General features: G+C 46.8%; 1 protein-coding gene across 1 annotated transcript in view; it reads left to right on the top strand.

The window, feature by feature from the left end:
* The window catches only part of WDR11 (WD repeat domain 11), a 55,802-nt gene that overhangs the window by 13,845 nt on the left and 26,519 nt on the right, over positions 1 to 15,438 (top strand). Inside the window, exons 6-11 of the mRNA XM_054163532.1 lie at positions 752 to 917; positions 2,515 to 2,629; positions 3,790 to 3,985; positions 6,933 to 7,036; positions 8,448 to 8,624; positions 11,406 to 11,490. Coding sequence (XP_054019507.1) covers positions 752 to 917; positions 2,515 to 2,629; positions 3,790 to 3,985; positions 6,933 to 7,036; positions 8,448 to 8,624; positions 11,406 to 11,490 — 843 coding nt within the window. The remainder of the gene's footprint in view (positions 1 to 751; positions 918 to 2,514; positions 2,630 to 3,789; positions 3,986 to 6,932; positions 7,037 to 8,447; positions 8,625 to 11,405; positions 11,491 to 15,438) is intronic.

The raw sequence follows: 15,438 nt of genomic DNA, 5'->3' as shown, positions 1-15,438 counted from the left end.
AGCAAGGAGGAGCAGGAGGAAAAGTGACTCATACTCCTCAAGCAAGGAATGAGATGCACAAGCCACCTGTGGGGGTTGGGGGTGTGGAATCATGAGGAGATGAAAAACAGAAGCAACCCCACAAAAGGTGTGATGCCTTACATGAGTTCAGAGGCTTTCAAAGCTGAGCACAGTGTGAGGGGGATTTTCTTCCAAGTGACTTAAACACAGTTCAGTGGATGGCATGTGCCTTCTAATGAACCTCTTCAGCTTGAAGGCAGTCTCCTGTTAACAGTGAAGCAAATGATGGAGAGTCCTGCCCTTTGCCTCTTCGTTTGAGTCTGGGGAGTGGTAGTCTTGGTAGACTGGTTCTGTTCATTTCAAAGTAAAGCCATGTGCCTAATAATGCAAAAATGGCACTCAGCAATATGTTTAAGGGTAATTTCCCATGAGCAGCAGTAAAGGTCATGGCAGCCACTGCACTGCTCATAATGGAGTTGCTCTGTGTGTGAGATGTGCAGGAGCTGGCTTGTTGCATATGGATCACATACCATGGTAAATTCACAGTCTTCATAGACAAAAGCCAACAGACCGTGTGGCTTGTGAAGGTCAGTGGTGCTTTGTAGCAGTTCCATGGAATTCTGCAGTGGCCCAGTGATCAAAGCAGGGAATGCCTGGAAAAGATGGAGCTGCAGGCAGATGTGTCCTGTGCGTTGCAGCAGGAGGTATTGTTGGCACAGTGTGATTGAAGGTTGTTTCTGATGTCTTTCAGTGCTGAGTCTGTGACACTCAACGACTGTCTCCAGCTGTCATTTTTGCCTTCCAAAAGAAACTACATGCTGCTGTTGTACCCCAGAGAAATCCTGATCCTTGACTTGGAAGTGAACCAGACTGTGGGTGTCATTGCAATTGAAAGGACAGGTGTGCCTTTCATACAGGTAATGACAGTTTGATTGCTCTCTGCCGTTGCAATAGTTTCCTGAGATCATCTCTGAGTGCATGGTGAGGCCACATCTGGAATCTTGTGTCCAGTTCTAGGCCACTCAGTTCAAGAAGGATCTCAGGGAACTGCTTGAGAGAGTCCAGAGCAGAGCCACAAAGATGCTGCAGGCAGTGGAACAGCTCCCTGCTGAGGACAGGCTGAGGGAGCTGGGGCTTGGAGCAGAGGAGCCTGAGGGCTGCCCTCATTCATGTTGATAAAGATGTGAAAGGCAGTGTTGGGAGGACAAAGCCAGGCTCTGCTCAGGGATGTCCAGTGACAAGACAAGGGGCAAAGGGGGCAATCTGGAGCAGAGGAGGGCCCATGGGAACAGGAGGAAAAACTCTTTTACTGTGAGGGTACTGGAGCCCTGGAGCAGGCTGCCCAGTGAGGCTGGGGAGTCTCCTTCTCTGGAGACATTCAGAACCTGCCTGGATGTGTTCCTGTGTGACCTGCTCTGGGTGACCCTGCTCTGGACTGGATGATCTTCCAAGGTCCCTTCCAGCCCCTGATGTTCTGTGATTTGTGATCCACTGATAGTTGTGTTTTGAGTAGTTCTGGAGGATGAAAAGAATGTAACTCATCAGAGAGACAAATCTCCTCAGAACCAAGCACTGTTTAACTCAAGTTCTCTGAAGCCTGCAGCAAAGCCAGTTCAGTTTGCAGTGTTACCCAAGATGCCAGTGTGGAAACAGTGCTGTGGGGAAAGTGCATTTCATTCTCTGGGGGTTAAGCAGCTTTCACAGAAGTTAATGCTACTTCTCTGATCATCTGCTTTTGCTTAATTAGGCAGCTGAGTCTGGTCCCAGGTCTTCTTGACCTGGGGGTACTGGTTGATAGTAGGCTGAACATGAGCCAGCAGTGTGCCCAGCTGGCCAAGAAGGCCAATGGCATCCTGGCCTGCACCAGGAACAGTGTGGCCAGCAGGAGCAGGGAAGTCATTCTGCCCTGTGCTCAGCACTGGTTAGGCCACACCTTGAGTCCTGTGTCCAGTTCTGGGCTCCTCAGTTTAGGAAAGATGTTGAGATGCTGGAAGGTGTCCAGAGAAGGGCAACAAAGCTGGGGAGGGGTCTGGAGCACAGCCCTGTGAGGAGAGGCTGAGGGAGCTGGGGTTGCTTAGCCTGCAGAAGAGGAGGCTCAGGGAAGACCGTCTTGCTCTCTCCAACTCCCTGAAGGGAGGTTGTAGCCAGGTGGGGGTTGGTCTCTTCTCCCAGGCAACCAGCACCAGAACAAGAGGACACAGTCTCAAGCTGTGCCAGGGGAGGCTTAGGCTGGAGGTTAGGAAGAAGTTCTACACAGATAGAGGAATTGCCCATTGGGATGTGCTGCCAGGGGAGGTGGTGGAGTCACCATCACTGGAGGTGTTTAAGAGGGCTTGGTGCCATGGTTTAGTTGATGAGATGGTGTTGGGTGGTAGGTTGGACTGGATGATCTCAAAGGTCTTTTCCAACGTGGTGTGGTCCATTCCACTCCACTCCACACTCCACTCCATCTCTGAGGTCTTTTGCAACCTGGTTAATTCTATTCTGCTCTAATGTGGTGTCTCTGTGCCCCAGGTAATTCCCTGTTTTCAGCGGGACGGCTTGTTTTGCCTGCATGAGAACGGTTGTATCACGCTGAGGGTTCGTAGATCTAACTGCAGCATAACTGGGACTCCAAGTGAAGAGCCAGGTATGTTTGTTTTGTGGCAGAAATGTCCAGAAATGCCCTTTGGGACATTTTGATTCATGCTTTACCCCCAATATTAACCATCACGCCTCACAGAGGATGGTGAGTTGCACCCTTTCTGCTGGTGGCTCTTTTCCCCCCTTCTTGTCCATTAAATAGAAGTTTATGGTGCATTTGCCCCAAAATGGCTTGTGAGTTGTCTGATACTCAGTGCAAAATAAGATACATTAATATCCTGAAAATCTTTGTATCACTAAATAATACTTTAATTGTGAGATGGCTTAGTAGTCCCATGTTCAGGAAGTTGATGAATCTGCTCTCTTTTATCATAGAATCAATAAAGTTGGAAAAGACCTCAGAGATCAGCAAGTCCAAGCTGTCACCCAACACATCCTGACTAACTAAACCATGGCTCCAAGTGCAGTGTCCAATCCCCTCTAGAACACCTCCAGTGATGGTGACTCCACCACCTCCCTGGGCAGCTCATCCCAATGGCCAATCTCTCTTTCTGGGAAGAACTTTCTCCTCACCTCCAGCCTAAATTTCTGCTGGCACAGCTTGAGACTGTGTCTCAATGCTCTTCTTAAACTGAGGGGCCCAGAACTGGACACAGGACTCAAGGTGTGGCCTAACCAGGGCACAATGACTTCCCTGCTCCTGCTGGCCACACTATTCCTGATACAGGCCAGGTTGCCATTGGCCTTCTTGGCCACCTGGGCACACTGCTGGCTCATGTTCAGCTGCTGTCAACCACTACCCCCAGGTCCCTTTCTGCCTGGCTGCTCTCTGCCACTCTGACCCCAGCCTGTAGCGCTGCCTGGGGTTGTTGTGAGCAAAGTGCAGCACCCAGCACTTGGACTTGTTAAATGCCATCCTGTTGGACTCTGCCCATCTGTCCAGCCTGGCAAGGTCCCTCTGCAGAGCTCTCCTACCTTCTAACAGATCAGCTCCTGCTCCCAGCTTGGTGCTGTCTGCAAATTTACTACTGGGTATATATTGTTCACCGTTTTTCCTAGTTGTTACACAGCAAGCAAGTGGATTTCAAGTGAGGAGCTCACTCAACCACAGAGCTCACTGATGCTGCAGCTTTACCTCTGTGTGTTAATCATGTTGTGTGCTTGCCACTCTCATGCTTTGTCTTCTGTGGGCTGTTGATGTTGCAGATGCAGAGCCTGTTCAGGAGCTGATTTACGATCTAAGAAGTCAGTGCGATGCAATCAGGGTAACAAAAACAGTTCGGCCCTTCAGCATGGTTTGCTGCCCAGTGAATGAGAACTCTGCAGCTCTCCTGGTCAGTGATGGCAGAGTCATGATCTGGGAGCTGAAATCCAGCCTCTCTGGCAGAACTGCACGCAGCAGGTAATGGGATTTATTTGCCCTATCAGAGCTTTCCCCTGGTAGATTTACAAGTGCTGTGTGCTATCTAAATACATTGCAGAAGCAGCAGTGATGCCCTTGTGTATATATATGGCAGCGTGTGATTGAAAGGAAGAGAAGCAAAATATATCATCCAAATAGATTAGTTCCCTTGCTTTGGGAAAATGAAGGAACTGTAGTTACTCTTCTTGCTTTGAAGAAGAATTCCATTCTGAGTGGTTGGAATAAGGAAAGATAGAAGCAGAGAAGCATTTCAGGGGCTGGAAGGGACCTGGAAAGGTCATCTGGTTCAACCCCCCTGCCAGAGCAGGAGTAGAATGGACTTTCACATTCACACAGAATCACCAAGGTTGGAAGAGACTTCAAAGATCATCAAGTCCAACCTGTCACCACAGACCTCATGACTAGACCATGGCACCAAGTGCCACGTCCAATCCCCTCTTCAACACCTCCAGGGATGGTGACTTCACCACCTCCCTGGGCAGCACATTCCAGTGGTGAATGACTCTCTCAGTGAAGAACTTTCTCCTCACCTCCAGCCTAAACTTCCCCTGGCACAGCTGGAGACTGTGTCCTCTTGTTCTGTTGGCTCATTTCATTTGGCTTTCTTCAGACTGTATCATTTTTCTCAGGAATGGATCCCTCACTTTCAGTGACATCAAAAGACTTCAACATGAGCCTGGGAAGGACTGCTTTTAGCAGGGGAAAGGTTTTCTGCCAGATGAGTGTGAATTTGCCACAGAACAGTATGAGGCTGCACAGCAGGTGGCTGGAGCACGGTGGTGTAGACAGTATTTATTTATGTAGAGCTCTGAGAGCTTTGGATTTTGAGCAGTCTCTGAAATGATACATGAAGTAGAATAGTTCTTTGAGCAAGGTCTTCTGCAATAAAGCTGTGATGAATGAAATAATTAACTCAGAGCCACAAGAGGAACACTGAGTCTTTAGCACACTTCTAAAAGTCAGTGGTGCTGGATTTTCAGCCCAGGTCCTTTTGTTGTTCATCTGTGAGTTAATGCTCTTATCCTTGGTGTTCTCAAAAATGCTGTTGGGTGGATTCTCCTCATGCATATCCAAGAGAGCTGCTTAGGATCTGCATCTTGCTGGGGTTTACTTCTTGAATTCCTGGGCTCCATTCTAAAACACTGGGTTTTGTCATGATTATATAACCAGGGAAAAGGGAACAGTACAAGACCCACTGAGCTTAGAGGGGTCAGGTTCTGGATGCAGTTAGATTGTGCTGAAAAGGAAAGCATACTTCTAGTTGGCAGAGTCTTTAATGGCTTTTTTTTTTAAGGAGTCTTCCTCCATTAGTTCTTAGTCCTGCCAGAGTTGATGGTCTTAAGTAAAATTTGAACTCAAAGTCTGTTAAAATAAGATTCTTAAAGAAAAAGGCTTTGTGCCTCCCTTAGTTTCATTTTTATATGCAGATAGGTGCAGGCAGTAGTCTTTAGTCTTTGCTTATGACATCAGTCTGCCCTCAAGCCTCAATTGCCAAGGCTAGAAGGGCCATTTGAGTCCCTTCTTGATGGAGGCTGCACTGAAACCCAGTGACAGACATTGGGCAAAAAACTAACACAACCCCCTGATGAACAGATAGCTCCCAAGGCTATAAACCCAGGTAATGCTGTTAGTTTTCTGCTGTAGCTTTGCATATGCAAAGGCACTCAGGTTTCACATGTTTAGGTGAAGAGCATTGCTTCAGTTCAGGCTTTCATTGTCTGGAATCTATAGAAGAAGTTATTCCAGGTTAGGCAAAGCCCTTCCCCAAGCCTGGGAATCTATTATCATAGAGTCATAGAATTGTTAGGGTTGGAAGGGACCTCAAGGGTCAGCCAGTTCCAACCCCCCTGCCATGGGCAGGGACACCTCACACTACAGCAGGTTGCTCACAGCCACATCCAGCCTGGCTGCAAACACCTCCAGGCAGGAGGCTTCCACCACCTCCCTGGGCAACCTGTGCCAGGCTCTCACCACCCTCATGGAAACAACTTCTTCCTAACATCCAGTCTCAATCTAACCAGTTCTACTTTTGCTCCATTCCTCCAAGTCCTATCACTCCCTGATACCCTCAAAAGTCTCTTCCCCAGCTTTCTGGTAGCCCACTTCAGATACTGGAAGGCCACAATTAGGTCTCCTTGGAGCCTTCTCTTCTCCACACTGAACAGCTCCAACTCCCTCAGTCTGTCCTGATAGGAGAGCAGCTCCAGCCCTCTGTTCATCCTTGTGGCCCTTCTGTGGACACCTTCCAGCACCTCCAGATCCTTCCTGTAATAGAGGCTCCAGAACTGGACACAGTGCTCCAGGTGAGGTCTCACCAGAGTGGAGCAGAGGGGAAGAATCACCTCCCTGGCCCTGCTGGCTCTGCTTCTCTTGCTGCAGCCCAGGATGTGATTGGCTTTCTGGGCTGCAAGTGCTCACTGCTGGCTTCTGTTGAGCTTCTCATCCACCAGCACCCCCAGGTCCTTTTCTTCAGGGCTGCTCTCAAGCCAGTCCCTGCCCAGCTTATATCAGTGCCTGGGATTGCCCTGACCCAGCTGCAGGACCTTGCACCCACAGTTGCTTAGCTGCATTCATCAGCAGTTTAATATTCAGGCACTAGCTCTACTTACAAATTCAAATGCAGTGTATTTGCAAGCCTCTTTTCACTGCTTCCTTCAGAACAAGGGATACCCCTGTCTACTTTTCAGTTCCAAAGCAAGGTGAAGTTTATTTTGCATTCTGTGTATTTTTCTGTGCCTTATCTCCTGGAAAAGTTGTTCATGGGAGCTGATGGTGGGAATAAGCTTCTTAAAGTGTTCTCAAAGTAGCAAGTTTTCAGAACACTGAAAGAACATCCTGAGCAACTAAAAGAGCCCAAGAAAACCAAGAATTGAAGTCAGCAGATGATCCAGTTTTCACTAGGCCCTTGTTTTCATTTCTTTTACAGCAGTTCAAGTGCATCCCCTTTGTATTCTCCTGTCTCCTTTTGTGGAATTCCTGTAGGAGCATTCCAAAATAAACTCCCAGACCTCTCACTGGACAACATGATTGGTAAGAATTTCTTCCACTGATATCACTGCTACTCATTTCTGTATTTTTTTAAAGCTGAATAGCTCCCACCACCTCAGTATTGAGAGGCATTCCAGAAGAATGGTTACCTTTCCATTTTGAAACTCATTTTTTGTTGGAAGAGTGACCAGTACTGCTCAGAGAGAAAACAGTGCAGGTTTCAAGTTGCTTTTGGGGAAAGCTGGTGGAGGCAGCTTACCTTGGTGGGAGGGTCTTCTGCACTTTGATGTTTAAAGAGGATGTTTGGGGCATGATTTTTCTCTTACCTGCATTTACTGTAGTCATTTATGTCATAGAATAGAAATAGAATTAACCAGGTTGGAAAAGACCTTCAAGATCGAGTCCAACCTCTCACCCAACACCAGCTGATCAACTAAACCACGGCACCAAGTGCCTCAGCCAGGCTCTTCCTAAACACCTCCAGGGATGGTGACTCCACCACCTCCCTGGGCAGCACATTCTAATGGCCAGTCTCTCCTTCTGTGAAGAACTTCTTCCTCACATCCAGCCTAAACCTCCCCTGGTGCAGCTTGAGACTGTGTCCTGTGGAGTGGAGTGGAATGGAATGGAATGGACCACACCACGTTGGAAAAGACCTTTGAGATCATCAAGTCCAACCTCTCACCCAACACCAGCTGATCAACTAAACCATGGCACCAAGTGCCTCATCCAGTCTCTTCTTAAGCACCTCCAGTAATGGTGCCTCCACCACCTTCCTGGGCAGCACATTGCTACTGTTCTTTTGTACCTTGCATCACTCAGACTGGTACACAGCAGTGGACTGAAATGTTTTGTGTGCTCATCTTTGTTGTGTCTGAGCAGATTTGTTGCATTGCTAGCATTAGACTGCACTCAGTCTGTTGCTGTTGGGAGTTAGACCTCCATAAGGCTTTGAACTGGACTAATAATTTAAAGATACTTAAAAACCAAATGCAACTAAAGAAATGCAAATATTTAAAAGTCAATCTCTTTAAATCTAGAAAAGAAATCTATAAAACTATAAATAAATCTATAAAATATTTTTAACTAACCTTCAAGCCCTCCACAGCCTCTCTGGGCAAACTCTGCCTCCGTTTCACCACCTTCATTGTGAACATTTTCTTCCTTACATCTAGGAATCTAAGGAGGATTCCTAGATACAAGAACTATTTCTTCCCTGTGTCTAGGAGTCTCCCCTCTTTCAGTTTCAAGGCATCCCCCCTTGTTCTGCTGGATGGATTGTCCTCATCTTTCTTAAGAGCCCCCTTTAAGCAGTGAGAAGCCACGGGAAGTTCTCCTGGGAGCCTTCTCTTCCAGGCTGAAGAGCCCCAACGTTCTCAGCCGTTCTTCATGGGGGAAGTGTTCCATCTCCACTTAAAGTTTTATACTAACAAGAGGCTTAATTTTTCAGCAGGGCAAGGCACAATTGCTGGAGAAGAGCAGTTGAAGAATTCTGTTGTGCAGGAGGTGCACCTCAAATTTCTGCTGACTGGGCTTCTTTCAGGCCTTCCCCTGCCTCCCTTTGCCATCCGCATGTGCCCACCTCTCACAACAAAAAACATCAAACAGTATGAACCAATCCTTGCTGTTGGTAAGTGCCTTGGATAGATTATTCTTTGCTCTGAAAAGAGCAGATTCTGTATTAAGTACAAATACAGTTTCTACTGAAGAAAAATCTTTTGACCTTGTGTAACATGGATATCAAACATTGTACTACTTTGCCTCCATCATAGTCTTCAGAGTCTTTTTCTCCTGCCCTGGGTTTAAGTAATGCTACAGAATCACAGGATTATTGAGGCTGGGAAAGACCTCTGAGATCATCAAGGCCAGCCTATGACCTAGCACCACAATATCAGTTAAACCATGCCACCTAGTGCCACATCCAAACTTATCTTGAATGCCTCCAGTGATAGCAACTCCACCACCTCCCTGGGCAGCCCATCCCAGTGCCTGCCTTAAGAATTGCAATATATTGGCAAGTTAATGGTTAAACCTGATGATCCAGAGGGTCTTTCCCAACCTAAACCATTCTAGAGGTTTGTATTTATCCTTTCATTCACTCTGACATTGGCCCATTGTTACACTTGCTATTTCACATGCTGCTCTCACTTTATCCTAAGCATCAATAAACAGGGTTTGCTGCAGCACTGAATTCCAGGAATAAATAAATGAACCTCACAGACACTGTGGGTTTGTTCTGATGTTGGTACCTAAAAACCACACTTTCAGCATGTTGTGTTTCCTGAGGGATTCTGCTCTGCCTCGTTACACATGTAGTTAAGCTCATCTAGATGCTAGAATAGTTACCTGTGGGCACCTGATTTATTATTGCCCTAGCTCCTGATTTTTCTGACATGCCCTTTCAGACCACTACAGGGATTTCACAGTGTGTCCATGCAGGCTGCTGTCTTTGCAGACTGGAACAGCAGACACAGAGATTTAAAGACTGTGATAAGTTGTTAAATTAGGCCTCCAGGTCTGGGTTGTTCAAGTGTGCTCTTGATGTATGTAAGCTATCAGTTGATTCTGGGCTGTGCCAGCCACTTGGGAGATTCTCCTTATTCTTAAGGTTGACTGCTCTCTAGAGCCTTCTTAGGTTTCTGAACAGGACTGAGGTCTACCACAAAGCAGAATATTATGCAGGGGCTTATAAAGAGGCTATCACTCCAGTAATGAAAGTGCCATAATAATGCATGAATGTATTGTGTACTTACTGTAATACTGCTAGTATTACTGAGCTAAGGGTGGCATCAGTAGCTGTGCTTTAAACTGGGGGCAAGCTCTCATTACATGATGTGGTGCTGCTAAAATGTAACTCTGTTTTATATGAGCTGTAGCAGTTAAAACAGGTGAAACATAATGATCAGGAAACTGGACAAGTGTGTATAAACTGCATGTACAGCAAGGCCTGGCTGCATTCTAGGCTTGAGGTACCTGAAGGGTGTCTTAGGTACCCATTGTTGTATTTAGTAAAGTTGATATGTAGAAGAAAAGAAGAGAAGAACAACTAAGGCTTCCAGTGTCCAACAGAAAATTGTAGCTCTCAGCACCTCAGAAGATTTGTTGATCTAGTTGAAACTAAAAGCTGCTAAGTTCCTGATGTGGCATTTGGAAGAGGTCATTGCTTCAGGGATCAGAAAGCAGAATTGCATTAAGGATTTGGCAAAATCTACCCATGAGTTTCCCCTGAGATTGTTACACTATCACAGTCTCACAGTATCACCAAGGGTGGAAGAGACCTCGAGGATCATCGAGTCCAACCTGGCACCACAGACCTCATGACTAGACCATGGCACCAAGTGCCACGTCCAATCCCCTCTTGAACACCTCCAGGGATGGGGACTCCACCACCTCCCTGGGCAGCACATTCCAATGGCCAATCTCTCTTTCTGAATGACTCAGTGAAGAACTTTCTCCTCACCTCGAGTCTAAACCTCCCCTGGCACAGGTTGAGACTGTGTCCCCTTGTTCTGGTGCTGCTTGCCTGGGAGAAGAGACCAACCCCTTCCTGGCTACAACCCCCTTTCAGGTAGTTGTAGAGGGCAATGAGGTCACCCCTGAGCCTCCTCTTCTCCAGGCTAAACAACCCCAGCTCCCTCAGCCTTTCCTCACAGGGCTGTGCTCAAGGCCTCACCCCAGCCTTGTTGCCCTTCTCTGGACACCTTCAAGTGTCTCGATGTCCTTCTTAAACTGAGGGGCCCAGAACTGGACACAGGACTCAAGGTGTGGCCTAACCAATGCAGAGTACAGGGCACAATGACCTCCCTGCTCCTGCTGGCCACACTATTCTTGATGCAGGCCAGGATGCCATTGGCCCTCTTGGCCACCTGGGCACACTGCTGGCTCATGTTTAGGTGGGTGTCGATCAGCACCCCCAGGTCCCTCTCTGTTTGGCAGCTCTCAGTCACTCTGACCCCAGCCTGTAGCTCTGCATGGGGTTGTTGTGGCCAAAGTGCAGCACCCGGCACTTGGACTTGTTGTTGGTGCATAACAGTTAATACTTGAGGCATTTCTTCCTCTTCAGCAATCAAAACAAAACATTCTTTACCTGCCACTGCCTGTGCTCTGCAAATGCAAGAACAGTGAGCATATTTTCTCCAGACTCCCCAAGGCAGGCAAAAGGTGGTGATCCAAATAGATTTCACTGCCTGCAGAGAATCTTGGAGGTTTTGGTATTTGGAGTCTGAGCTCTAGAAATCAAAATACCTTTGCTAAAATTAAAAATGTCAGTCAGAGGTGTTAAAAAAAAGAAAAAGTGGGGAGGGGAAGAGATGAATAGCTGAAGATCCTGCATTTTCACTAGAGTTTGAAGAGGAACATAAGCCAAGTCTGTATTTACTGTTTTGGGTTTTTTTTACACCACTCTTTCTAGGTACAAGTAATGGCTCTGTCCTGGTCTTTCATCTTACAAGTGGACTCTTGCACAAAGAGTTAAGCATCCATTCCTGTGAAGTCAAGTAAGTTTTCAGTCTTGATTCCTACTGTTATCCTTCTGGGAGATAAATATCAACCCATCTAACTAATGTTGTACCAGCAAGGTGCATGGCTTGCTTCATTGTTTATGCCACTCAAGAAAATCAGCTGTTGAGAGGTCTGACCTAGCAGTATCCTTGCTATGTGTGAGCAGAAACAAGCTGTCAAAACTGGAGTGAAAATGACACTGAACTAAATATTTGTGTTGCATCTGTGCCCTGCTGGGCTAGGATGCATATCAAGTACTTCCAGTTTCTTTAGTGCATGGTAGTACACAGTCTTCTTAGGGCAGGAAACTTTATGACAGTGTCTTCCCAATCTAACAGTGACTCACAGATGGTATGCTTTGAAACAGGTTGCCCAGGGAGGTGGTAGATTCAGATTGGATGTTAGGAAGAAGCTCTTCCCCATGAGGGTGGTGAGAGCCTGGCACAGGTTGCCCAGGGAGGTGGTGGAAGCCTCATCCCTGGAGGTGTTTGCAGCCAGGCTGGAGGTGGCTGTGAGCAACCTGCTGTAGTGTGAGGTGTCCCTGCTCGTGGCAGGGGGGTTGGAACTGGATGATGTTTGAGGTCCCTTTCAACCCTGAAACAACTGTAGTTTGTACATCAAGGTTTATTTGCTTTGCCCCATTGGGGCTGAAATTGCTACTGAGAGTTCTAGCCCTAAGTGAAGTAAAAAAAAGAGGTTTAACACCAAATACAGGGCTCAGTATTTATCCATGCTGAGAACACTGATAGACAACTCGTGTCAGAGTTGTGACTTGGAGTCTTCATCAGGTTGTGGTCTCCATTTCAATGTTGAGTTGGTGCAAAGTACAGGTGACTGAGAATGGGGAGCTCTGAGAATTCATTATGGAGAGACCTGCTTTGAATCTGCCACCAAAATCCCCAAAGTGCATTTGAGGTGTGATTAGGCAGCACTGTAAGAGTAGAATTCCCCTTGCTGTTCTAAACCATTTGGGGTTTTGGTTTCATACCATTAGCTACTTACTAGTTGCACTTTATTTTCTATTGGGCAGCACAGGGCATTACTGCTTTGGTTTTTTCTCATTAAGGTGATTAGAGAATTCAGAATAAAAATCCCTGATAACATTTCACAGCTGTGGGAAACAACAGCAGCAGAACAACCAAACATTGGAAAACTGCTTTACCTTTTAGTTAAGTTTTTATGTATTCTTAGTTTGGGGCTTACACTCTGTAAAGGTTCTGAAGCTTTTGGAAAGCTTCAGGAAGATGTTGTCTTTCTAGGAGTTGTCCTAACTCAAGTGCTATGTTCAGACCAAAATCAATATGATTGTCAACTTTATTTAGAATAGAATAGAACAGAATAAACCAGGTTGGAAGAGAACTTCAAGATCATCGTGTCCAACCCATCAACCAATCCAACACCACCCAAACAACTAACCCATGGCACCAAGCACCCCATCAAGTCTCCTCCTGAACACCTCCAGTGATGGTGACTCCACCACCTCCCCAGGCAGCCCATTCCAATGGGCAATCACTCTCTCTGTATAGAACTTCTTCCTAACATCCAACCTAAACCTCCCCTGGCACAGCCTGAGACTGTGTCCTCTTGTTGTGGTACTGGCCGCCTGGGAGAAGAGACCAACATCCGCCTGTCTACAACCTCCCTTCAGGTAGTTATAGAGAGCAATAAGGTCACCCCTGAGTCTCCTCTTCTCCAGGCTAAGCAACCCCAGCTCCCTCAGCCTCTCCTCATAGGGCTTGTGTTCCAAACCCCAAGAGGAAAGAGTTAGATTGGATGTTAGGAAGAAGTTCTTTACCATAAGGGTAGTGGAACACTGGAACAGGTTGCCCAGGGAGGTAGTTGTGACCCCATCCCTGGAGATATTCAAGGTGAGGCTGGACAGGGCTCTGGGCAGCCTGATCTAGTGGAGGATGTCCCTGCTGAGTGCAGGGGGATTGGACTGGATGAGCTTTGGAGGTCCCTTCCAACCCAAAGCATTCTGTGTGGTTCTGTGAATTAGAAGAACCATAGAATAACTAAGTCTGATACCTGCTCTGTCTTCTCAGTGGAGCAGTCTAAGCTGTTGTGGTGTGAAAGGAGATGATAATGCAGCTTTGGTGCAGGTGAGAATATAGTTGAGATGTGTAGCTTCTGGCTGAGCACAAGTGGTGCCTTTGTAATGCCTCTCAGTGCTGATTTAGTGTATTCTGATAACTGTGAGCAGAGCAGTGCTTATTCCTTTCCACTGAAGCTTAACAAGGTCAAGGTTGCAGCAGGTTTAATTGTTAAAATGAAAATCTGGTTACAGGAAAGATGTGTATAGCCTGCAGACAAAACTTGGAGCTGACTGCATTACAAACAAGCTTTAGCAGCTGAGTTGCAGTTGAGCCTCCTTGGGGAAGCTGCTTTACAAACATTCATCACCTACTGGGAAGAAAATAACCTTCCTCACCCGCAGAAAGATGACTGAAAAATGGCAGCCACTTGTGTCAGCCAGGTTGGGATGCTAGCCTTATTTCTGTGCAGTAGTAAACACAGGTTGCCTGACAAGCATAAGCAATGCTGCAGTGGAATCCTGTGTGTTTGGAATGGAATCCTGATGCCTCCATGATGAGAGCTGCCATTAGCTCAGGTACACCATGTTCAGCACTCAACTGTAATTTCCTCTTCTTAACAATCTGCTTTGGCTGCTGATTTTCACTTGGGGACATGTGCACCATACAGATACCTCTGAAGGACAAGGACAATTGGTTTTGAATAATGAAATTGGAGGCTGTGCTTTCTGCTAATATGATTGAGATCTTAGCAGCATTTTCATTTGAGAGATGATTTGATTTCCAGTTTTCCCTTTCTCTTTTAAAGTCATAGGATCACAGATTCTTGCAATTATTGAGTACCAGCTGCCTTCTCATAAAGTCACAACCATCCATGCTCAACTAGAAAAGTCGTTTGTGTTTTTAGCCTCTGTCATTTGTTTGCACTGGAAGCATTAATCAAAATGTCTGAACTTGACCCCTGAAGTAACTGAGGCAAGCTGAATTCATAGAATCCCTAAACTTCAGATTCTTGAGCCTCAGCAATAGTTTGCAGCTGAGTGTAACCCTTAACTCTAGTAGGCAAGATGTCTTCTTTTAGGAAGTGTGTCCAGCAGATCAAGGGAGGTTCTCCTGCCCCTCTATTCTGCCCTGATGAGGCCACACCTGGAATATTGCATCCAGCTCTAGGCTCCCCAGTTCAGGGGGGACAGGGATCTGCTGGAGAGAGTCCAAGAGAGGGCTACAAGGAGCACTGCCCTATGAGGAGAGGCTGAGAGACCAGGGTCTGGTTAATCTGCAGAGGAGAAGACTGAGAGGGGATTTAATAAAAGTTTATAAATATCTGAGGGCTGGGGGTCAGGAGGGAGGGGACAGGCTCTGCTCACTTGCTCCCTGGGATAGGACAAGGGGCAAATGGATATAAACTACAGCAGAGGAGATTCCACCTCAACACGAGGAGGAACTTCACTGTAAGGGTTACAGAGCACTGGAACAGGCTGCCCAGAGAGGTTGTGGAGTCTCCTTCTCTGGAGACTTTCTAGCCCCATCTGGATGCATTCCTGTGTGACCTGTGCTGGATTCTTTGTTCCTGCTCTGGCAGGGGGGTGGGCTTGATTTCCAGAGGTTCCTTCCAACCCCTAACATCCTGTGAGCCTGTGAAATTGTGCAAATGGGCTCTCAATGGGGAAGGGCATTGCTTGTTTCCTTCATTAAAACTTGAATCTTCAGATTCTCAGGTGCTGTGAGTGGCAACAAGAAGAATGGTATTGTTTCAGGGGCAGGCAGGTAGCTAAGGTTTCCTTTTCCTTGTGAGTATCTTGGGTTTCTGTAGCTTTGTATTGGTATTGACAGATGGCCACAGAACAGCAAAGTAAAGGACATGTCCTGTTATATCCGAGCTGGTGAGAGAAGTGCAGAAAATGCCTTTGG

Source organism: Dryobates pubescens, chromosome 8, assembly GCF_014839835.1.
Source record: "Dryobates pubescens isolate bDryPub1 chromosome 8, bDryPub1.pri, whole genome shotgun sequence".
Taxonomy (NCBI): domain Eukaryota; kingdom Metazoa; phylum Chordata; class Aves; order Piciformes; family Picidae; genus Dryobates; species Dryobates pubescens.
The sequence above is the reverse complement of the archived record's forward strand: the minus strand, read 5'-3'. Positions and strand labels throughout refer to the sequence as shown.